The 10,792-nt window shown below is 26.9% G+C and overlaps 1 protein-coding gene across 1 annotated transcript in view; it reads left to right on the top strand.

Moving 5' to 3' along the window:
* Positions 1–7,796: 7,796 nt before the first annotated feature.
* LOC136975519 (eyes absent homolog 2-like) overlaps positions 7,797–10,792 on the top strand; it is a 39,347-nt gene continuing 36,351 nt past the window's right edge. The window contains exons 1-2 of the mRNA XM_067270584.1: positions 7,797–7,932; positions 8,047–8,114. Of these exons, the coding sequence (XP_067126685.1) occupies positions 7,819–7,932; positions 8,047–8,114 (182 nt within the window). The 5' untranslated portion in view covers positions 7,797–7,818. The remainder of the gene's footprint in view (positions 7,933–8,046; positions 8,115–10,792) is intronic.

Genomic DNA, 10,792 nt, shown 5'->3' with positions numbered 1-10,792 from the left:
TAACCTGCCTCAACGATTCATGACTTTGAAGGTTATTCTTGAAATAATTTTCTATTATTAGTTTCTATAGCGAAACTTTTAATGGATCATAAATAATATACATATAAATTATGAGAAAATGCATTTAATTTTATTATATATATATAATATATATATACTCCATTTGTTATAATGCTTACAAGTATATAACTTGGTGCATAAGGCACAATTATATAATGAAAAATATGGTTATAATATATAAAACACGACATAGGAGCACGTGAACAGTTAGTGAAACAGAAACGAAACACGTCTGAAACGTAAACAGGAGACAAAATGTACACATTAACATGCTTGTGAGTATCTAAACAAGTAAATCTAAACATAATTGTGTTTACGAATGGCGAAAAACACAAAGAATACACAAGAATAAGCTCATGACTATTGAAACACAATTATTGATTTCTAAACAGATAAAATATAAAAATTAACGTGTTTAAGAACAACGAAACAATGCATGTAAAGACGTTTGTATCTATTAAAACACATAAATTTGCACGTGAGAGTATTCATAACACAAGAAACACACTGAAGCAAGTTTCACGCGTTAAAACACTATAAAAACACGAAGATAAATTAGATTTAAATCGTAATAAATAATAGGATTAAGATTTAATGAAGTTGCTCTTTATATAAAGGATAACTTTAGACATTTATATTATTAATTATAAAAATTAAATATAGTTTGTGTTGCTGTTTAGTTTTAAAAATCGATAATAAACTTAGTTGAGTAATGTTATGTGTTACGCCTTTTGAACATTTGTTCTTCATCTAACACGTCACTTGACAGTACAACCTTTTGACAATTCGATAACACTACGCACTAGCAACAATTAACTACACAATCAATTCATCTGATTTATTTACTTTTTTATGTTTTAAACATAATTAAATGAGTATAAAGCTTCCATCACGTATTTTAATAGTGATTTATGTAAAGAAATCGCATAATTTGATATTTTTTTTCCATGCAAATTGTCATTTAATTTTCTTATTTTTATAAAATTAATGAGCTTGATTTGCTTTTAATCTTTGTTTTTACGGCCGATTTTTTTTTAAATAAATAAATACTCTAAAATAAACAAAATGAAGTTTTAATGTAAAATTGTCAAGAAAATAATGGTTTTATGGGTGTAATTCCTGTAAATAAGCAGTAATTTTCGAAAATAATCTGTAATTTAAACAAAAAATTACACTAAATTTGTAGTTATAACATTAAAAAAACACAGCAACAGCTCTAATTTTTGAAAAAAACATTAATTTTTACAACTTTGATATAAAAACACACTAAAGTTTACTAAAAAAACTAACAAAATAAATCATTTTCACATGATTTAATTTAAAAAGTAAGTTAAATATAATTTTTATTGCAGCGATTTCAGTGGAATTTAAAGAATAAAACACACATAAAATAAATAAATAAATAACAAAATAACAAAATAAAAGTTTAAAAAGTCAATTAACTTCAAAAAAATTAATTTAATATTTAAAATATATTTAATTAAAATAAATGCCAAAAAAATTAATTTCTATTGTACAGGAATTAAAAATCCTAATTAATTAAAATTAGGTTTATTTTTTAAATTCTTCTTAATTAAAATTAATTCTATTTTGTATAAAACCTGTTTAATTATAAAATTAAATCAAATCCTAATTAGGAATTTTAATTGATGTTTTTTATTAAAATTAATTCCTGTAAAATAGAACTATTTTTTATTTTAGTTTATATTTATTTTAATTAATTTAATTTTATAATTAATTATTTTTTACGATTATTTTACTGTCAAAATTATCAGTAAACTTTAATTATTCTCGCATAAATGAAAATAAATTCGTTTAAAAATCTTATATATATTATTTTTTTATATTATATTATTATTCAAAGTTATTGACGTTGTCTATTAATCTAACAATAAATAATTATTATTTAATATTGTTATCTTGGATAACATTTATATACGTCATTAGTATATATAAAAATGATTTGAGAGCTCATTAATCTAGGAGTCGACTGTTCAAATAAATTGTTGGACTCGCACTTTTATATACAAGTATATAACCGGTTACCTATTCAAATCAAGATATTTCATCTTTAATTATTGCTAGGTTATAACCCTGAGCGTGAGTCGCTGTTGCCATCAATGGTTCCTGTCGTATTTGCAGATGTATGACTTGTTTACTTCACTAACATTAGCTCTTGCTTCTTTTGTTATGTACGGAAGTTTCGCTTTGTTAAAACTTAATCATTCGCCTTCTATGCTTTATTAAACTTCGAGATTTTACAACTTTTTCAAGAATTTTAGGAAAATTTTAAGGAATATTTGCAAAATTTTGCTTTATATTTTCCCTACTTTCAAGCTTTGTCGTATTGACACTGCTCGCATTCTTCTGTTGATTTGGCTTAGAAAATTCTTAATTATTTGGCTTTTATGTTTATTAAACCTCTAAATTTCGATTTATTTTAAACATTTCGGAGAATTTTTCAGAAATTTTTGCAAAATTTGCTTTATTTTGAAGATTACCGAGAGTTCTTTACCAACATTATCCTTATTTCTTTAGTAAAGTACGGAAGTTAGGTTTACAAAAATATAAATTATTTAATTTCTTTATGGATTTCATAAAATTTTGAGGAAATATATACAAAATTTCTATTATATTTTTCCTATTATTAGCCTACTCTTTTACTTTGAAGCTTAGTTAGTGCCTTAATTAAATCGTTTCTTTCGTAAATTAAGGAAATTTGGCTCATCCAGAACTTAGTTTCACGGCTTCTGTATTTTATATAATATGTAAATTTTGTGTATATTTTAAGTAATTCTAAAAAAATATAAACAAAATCAAATATAAAATATTTTCTATTTTTTTTCATACCGCTTTACTTTGAAGCTTATTTCGGAGCGTCACTTCACCAATTTATTTAATAAATTACGAAAGTTTCGTTTAGAAAAAACTTAATAATTTGCCTTCTACACTTTATAAAACATCTAAATTTTATGTTTTATTTAGAAATTTTAAGGAAATTTTAAAAACTGAAAGCGAAATTTCCCTATTTCCCCCCCTTTTTACGTGGAAGTTTCACTTGAGATCTTGTTTTCGATTAGTGATAAAGCTAAAAATTTCACTTTAAAAATTAAATTAATGTAAGAAATTGCCTCCGGGGAAGACTTTAATGTAGTTTTTATCAAAATTACGCAGCGGAAAAGCTTATTTATTACTAAAAAAAAAAAAAAATGTCTATTAAAACTCTCCTTCTTTAAATTAATGTTAAAAAGAGAGAGATCTTAATGGAAATTTATAAAGAAAAAAATATTTTGTATTGTTTTAAATTATTAAAATTAAAACCGAAGCTATTAAATAATTAAAAATTATATGCTTTTACACATATTTTTCCCCCTTTTTTTCTGGCGTAAAAAGTGTATTTACATCGCTTCAACGAGCACAATTCCCATATGAAGCATTGCTTAGTAACTTATTTGGTATGACATAAAAATGTCAAAGTGAATTATTATCGGTTTTATTTATTTATAAAAAAAAAAGGGAGAAAAAGGGAAGGTGGAACATCTCTGGAGTGTAGAAACAAGCACGTGACACGTCCCTGCGTCGCGCAATAATCCGATCCCACAATTTTCAGTGCAGATTGGGGAGAGTGGGGATGAAGTAAAACGACACCCGATTGCTAATATTTGTCTTCCAACCTGTCTTGTGACAGACAGACAGTTGATTTGGTCCGTGAATTGTTTCTACGAACGGGGTCAGTTATTAGAAGACTGCCAAAAGAGTGTCGTTTACCGTTTCTGCTTTGTACTAGGCTTGACGAGTGGCACCTGCTCGCTTTCCACTTATTTCTACGAATCTATGGAAGCAAAACTCCCTCCCCCCTTTTTCCTTTCCACATATTATCTAACCCCGTAACAAGTAATTAAAATGATATGAAACATTTTAAAGCTGTCTGTAAACACAAGTTACAAAGCCACGTTATATAATGCGCGGTTTTATTGTTTAAAATCGATTTTTTTTACGTGAAAATTTAACGATTTATATGGATTATACTAGTGTAATTAAGCTATTTTTAAAGTTTATTTAAGAAAAATATGAATAATTTACTCCAAGTTTTATGCGAATTGCATAGAATACCATGCAAATGTGAGGTAAGTCGAAAGCGGAGGCCAAATTTTATCGTGCAAATTTATCAAATTTCTAACAATTAAAATATTTTATACATTATTTTAAATTTCGAAACATTAATCTAAGGAAATTTAGTTGTTTAAACCCTAAATATTACTAATTTTATGCAATTTTTAGAAGGATTTTATGACTTCAACTGCTTGAGTGCCGCTGTAAAATAGGATTGTAGACATAGCTTATTTTTTAAATCGTAATTAAAATAAATTTGATGTAGTTAACAGTATAAATTATTGTTAATTCTATAATTTTAATTGTAATTATTTTCAATTTCTCAGACGAGAAACGTGTAAAATAAATCTACAAATCCGTGATCAAGCGAAAAATAATTAATAATTAATTGCAAAAATTTAATTAAAATATCATTCATTTATAGAAACGATAAAATATCAGAGATTTCGTTTAATTTTAATGAAATTTAATGACGTTTTTTCAAGAGAATTTCGCCAATTTAACTCAAATAAAGTTACCACTTGTACTACGTGTATACAATATACAAAGCAATATTTTTCATTAAAAAGAGTATTATTAGGGGAAAAAATTTAAATATAGAAAAATTAAACGTAATTCTAATTAAATTTAATAAATATTAAATGAAAATTTTACCGTTTGAATACGTATTTCATCAGCATAGACTTTTTATCTGTACTATTTATGATTTATATTTTATTGTTAATACAGAAAACATAGAATATTTTAAAAAAATGATTAACAGTACAAAATTATAGCTTAATTTTAATTAAATTTAACAAACTTCAGACGAGAATTCCACCATTTTAACATCATCATCCCACTATTTTTTACATCATAGAATTGATTATAAATTCGACAACTTTGTATGAAAATTCCCAATTTACACTTACACAATTATGACCCACTTAATTTGAAATTCACTGAACTAAACATTTTCTATCAACACAGTTTACTTTAAATGGCAAAAAATGTCGGTAAGTAGGCCTAAACTCCATTCTAAACAACGCGATATCGTACCGGTACACAACACTTTTTAAATAATTTTTAGACAAATATCTACTAAAAATATTATATATATTTAAATATATTTTAATTCTAGACACATTAAAGTTTAATTTTAAAAAATTTTTATTAATTAAAAACATTATTTTTTATTTTTTTAAAATATTTCAAATTTTTAAGAACGAATCGCGCTAGTATACGACACGTTTTAAATAATTTTTTAAACAAATATTTACTTTAAAAAGTATATATATTTAAATATATTTTAATTCTAGACACTTCAAAGTTTAATTTAAAATTTTTTTTATAAGTTAAAAACATGTTTTATTTTTTATAAAAAAAATGTCAGTTTCAAGAACGAATCGTGTTTGAACTTTGTTGTTTAATGTCATAGAATCTTAACGAGATAAACTCTGTTCCATTTATAATTATAGATTAGTTCATGTCTTATTATATTAAACAATATTAAGTAACTTTTGTACGTTTGTTACGACTTCATTCGTCTCAGTATCATTCTTTTATAATTATATTTAGATTAAAATCGTAAGAAAATTGCATTTTTTTCCTTAAGTTTAAAGATTTTTTTTCTAAGTTTTAATTGTATAAAAAATTAGAAAAATTCAAGAATTTTGTGGAATTTATTTCTAATTTTATTTGTCTCATTATTTTTTATTTTTAAGTTAAATATTAACAATAAACCTACAAAGTTTTATATAATTTTTATATTTAAAAAATAATAAACGTGCATTTTTTTTAATTTAAAAATTTTAAAAATGCAATTTTTTAATGTTAATTTAATGTTAATTATTAAAAAAATTAATTTTAATTTTATTATTAAATTAATATAATAATTTATAACGTAAAATTAGCTTAATATTTACATCCAAAATTTAGAAAAGAATTTTTTTTTTTAAATTAATTTTTTAAAAATCTTTAAATATTTGTAATTTATTATTTAAGAATGAAAGATTTATGTAGTACCTTGGAATAAATAATTGTAAATTGAATGTTAGAATTTATACTTGTTTATTTTATGGGGGTAAACTCGGGTCAAATTCCTTAATTTTTTCCTCTTCTTTTGCAAAATAAAATAAACATTTCTAAACAATGAGTAACCAAAATTTAAGTATTTTTCCCTCATTTTTTAAAATTCATTTTAATAATATTTATACATTAAATATCTTAAACACTTGACGAAGATACTTCAATAAGAGTGATGACTTCGTGAAGATGCTTCGTAAAAATAACTCTTTTTGACTTATTTTTTAGTTATTTTTGCAATTGATTTGTTATATTTTAAAATTATAATTTAATCATTTTATTATAGATTTATGTGATATTTGATGTTACATGACTGATTCTCAGCTACAGAAGAGTCTATATATGTAGTGGGTTTGTGCGCATTATAGCCGATTTTAGTGACTTGAGAATTGTCTAGACATAGATATAGTCGTAAGAATACAGTCATAAGACACTTTGCATAAGAATAAAGCCATTAGATATCAGTCATAAGATACTTACCATTAAAATAGCGTGAAGCAGGAAGACTTTATAATGCGTTATTCTAAAGCTTAAATCCTTTATAATTTATATAAATATAAATATAATATACACGAATTATTATTTTAATCATATGTTTTAATTATATGCTTAAATTTTATCTTATTTTTTTATGAATTAAAGGAATTTTGTCAATAAAATAGGTCTATAAGTTGAATTAATTGATAGCTTTTTACTGGAATTTTATACCTTCTGCACTAATATTTTGTCAAAAATATTGTTTTAAAATATAAATATTGTTAAGTTAGTTCGTTTATGATTTATTTAATAACATAATTTAATTATATTTTTGCTATTTTTGACGAGAAAACAGCAAATTATATTCTATGAAACTAAAGTACGATTTAATGGTAAATGTCAGCTATTATCAGCTTATTAATGAGTTTGTTAATAAAAATAAATCAAAATTTTATTTATATTTAAATTATTTAAATATATTTTCCACGAAAATTCGTTTTTTTTTCTTAGTTGGGGTGATGCTAGAAAGCTGAAAATAGGTGTTGAATAAATGGATACGTTGACTATCCATCTTCTTTAAAATGCATTCTATTGTTAGAGAATAAATATTTTAAACTTTTAACCCAATAAATATAGCCTCAAATCTGTCTCTCGGATGTAGAATTCACAAAGGAAAGTTTGGATTCTAAGATAGCGAAAACGGTTAATTTTCTATCACGTCTACAAGAGACAATGAAGCTTTTGTATGCGATTTCAAACCCGCAATTGTCCATTGTCATTAACGTGTACCCAAACAGCTCCCATTCTACTGCTTATTTACGAATACTTCGGGGGGGAGGGGGTGTTATACGAAAGTTTCGTTATAAGACATTTTAATGACGTTGACGTTAATGCTGTTATGCAGCAATTAACCTTCACTCGTGTTCCTTAAAGCGAAATGATCCGAATTCTGTTGCAATGGCTCCCTTAGATCGCGTTACTCTCCCCCTTCCTCCTACGCTAGAAGGAATGAGAGAAAATTGCATTCGTCTCCTTCTTCTTCTTCTTTTCCAGAAAAGTTTTGTATCACTCGAAGCTTGACCCTGAAAAAGACGGGGAGTGCAGATGCTATATCTGTCGTTCCTTTATAACGTCGAGTCGTGTCAAGCAGGTGGGTGGAGGTATATCTCCTCCTCCTCTTCTTTCTGCCAAAAATTGGTTGGCTTCGTCACTAATTTGGTAACTAAGGTCGAAGAATAATGGAGCCTCTTTTGTAACCTTTACTTGATACAGAATATTTTACTTTTACTTTTTTTTTGTAAGCATCTTTACGTATATTTTGCGCTTTTTCAGGTCAAGCGGACGAGACAGGAAACCAACAACTCCGACGTCACTTCCGGCGAGTACGTCACTTCCGTCAGGTGGGATATTCATTTTTTATTCGCCTTAATTTTATTGCAAAATCGTCATTGTAAGATGGGATAGAATTGGTAGATGATCTTCTCAAATTGGATATATTTTCGCACAGATGTTTTGCCCTTTGACAAGAATACGAAAGAGCATTCGATTGTTTTCATTAGAGAAAAACAATGCCTGCTCGGCTCTGACAATACTTCGAAATGTTGACTTAGTTGGAGTTGTTAGTCGACACTGTGGAGGACGTTTGCCGACCAAAGGTATCAACTTTCAGCGCGTGGACTCTATTGTCTATATAGACAAAGCTAAGGGAAATGATCAAACACAAAGCGATGATCGAGTGAATTCAATCGAAGGGAAAAGTCACCCCCTATCGAGTATCCAGACTACTCTTTTACTTTCTCCATTCTAAAGGTCGAATTTTCCCACTTTCTTCAAATGTTAACGTCTACTACATGTGTCCGACACCCCCTAGTAACAATACATTATTACGTGTTTTTCTTCTTCTTCATCTCAACATTGATTTTTGAAAGAGGGATCGATCTTTTCATGCCAATAGTCGTGTCCTTGTATTGGTATGGAAGGAACGATGGCCAAATTGTAACGCAACAACAAGGACGTGTCTTGTGGGATAAGGTTGAGTGACAAGTGTCAAGGCAGTGTCACCATAACTATTCAGAGTTGGTGCGGGGGTTCTTTCTCATTCCTCTCTTTCTCCCGCACCGGGGTGAACGGTTTTTGGGCCCCTCGCTGGGGTCACTGGCTATCCCTATATGTGGAGCTCTTCTTGAAAAACCACTCGCACCTGCTTCTTATATGTAATTAACTAAACATTAATAACAGACAAAAATAACAACGTCCCCAGATGTTCTAGTTCGTCTCTATGGGCCTTTAGAAGTTGTTGTGGGTCCTGTGGATTTATTGCTAACGTTTGTTAAAATGAATTTTATTGGTTTGTTTTCGAAACTTCTACTGGTTTGTTGCTATGGGATTTGAATTTTAGTAGGCCTTTTTAGTCTGTTACCACGGGCTTTAATTGTTTATCGTCATATACTAGTAGTTTGTTACTATGAACCTGACTCAAGGCCTTACTAGTATGCAACCTTGAGGCTCATCAGTTTGTTAGCCTAGGCCTGACTAATTTATTATTAAAGGGCTTAGTAATGTGCTATTATAGATTTTACTAGTTTCAAATCGTTTTCGTCATCACACTGTTAGTGTAAGCCTGAGTTTGTCCAGGGATTTCTACGCATTCATAAAGCTACAGCTTAGGGCCTCACGCAACGAAGCCATAAACTGTAACATGCGGTCCTAAGGTAAGTTAAGGCCCATGCTTTTAAATTTATTATTATTTTTAGAGAGGGAAAGAACCTGTTAATCGTAAGGCCACAACAAACTTAAATTTTACTCTGACAAAGGGCCTTGTTAGTGTCTTACCATAAATATTAATTCCTAAAGGACTTATACGAGACTTATACGTTATAAAAGTCCTTACAAGTTTGTTTCTGTGCAGTTAGGTTGGTAGGCCCTAACATATAATAAACACCACAGCTTTATCTTGCCAATCAGTATTATTTTTTAATTATACACTCATTTCTCAAATGATAAGGGCTTATGTTGAATATTTAATAACTTTATTTAGCATTAAGTAAACATAAAACACTAAAATTTGATAGTATCAAATAACATGAAGCTGTCGTTACGTAACAGAATCACATGGAGAATATTTGCAGCGAATAATATAAATTCTCGATTTGTTAGAACACTTTTGAAGTTTTGTTACGTTAGAATTACATAAAAATGTAAACATTTCATTTGAAATTTGTAAATTTTGTTTATATTTAAGCTCAATTGAGTACTAAAAATAAAGGGGAAACGAACAGAAAAACTGTTAAATACAAGCGTATCTTACGCGGGATGTAACGAATTTTTATCGAATTTTTAATTAATTCGTTTAAAAATTAAGTTAAATAATTAAAATATCCAATCCTTCAGTAATTTAACTAAAAAATATATCATAGGAGAAGCGATTTAAAAGCTAGCTTCATAGTTAGCGTCAATGGAGAAGCTGGAGAAAATAATATATTCTTAATAGCATTTATTAAATTTCTGGAATGAATAGATTTATTTTTGATTTTAGAAGGCTTCTAGCGAATTCTTAAAATATAATTTCAATGAAATTGCTGTTACTTTTTAAAAAATAAATTAAATTGATTCGCTGCTATACTCCCAGATTCACGTATAAATTTAGCGCGCTTCAATGCAATTTATGACTTAATTATTAAATAAAATATTAAATTTATATAATAAAAAAAATTATTTATAGTTTATAAGATCTCTAGTTAATTTTTAAAATAAAATTTAAGCATAAAAATCCGTTAATTTTTTTTAAATAAGTAAATAAAATTTAAATGTAAGAAATTACTGTAGAAAGTTAGCTCATCACAATATATTTAATAGTTTAAAAATAAATAAAATATAAATTTCAAAGCTTTTTAAATGCTTAAATAGCTGCTGAAATATTCAAATTTATTAAGTGTTAAGCTATTTTTAAAAATATTTTTACAATTATTTAGAGAAATAAGTTTAATTTGTTCTACGATTATAACGATAAAATCCGCTCAAAGTAACTAAATTAAACAGTTTATAACTCGATTTAATGCTTATAAAACTATAAAAAAAC

The sequence above is a fragment of the Centruroides vittatus genome, unplaced genomic scaffold (genome assembly GCF_030686945.1).
Source record: "Centruroides vittatus isolate TY-2023 unplaced genomic scaffold, ASM3068694v2 contig_374, whole genome shotgun sequence".
Lineage (NCBI taxonomy): Eukaryota > Metazoa > Arthropoda > Arachnida > Scorpiones > Buthidae > Centruroides > Centruroides vittatus.
This window is presented reverse-complemented; position numbering and strand designations above follow the sequence as displayed.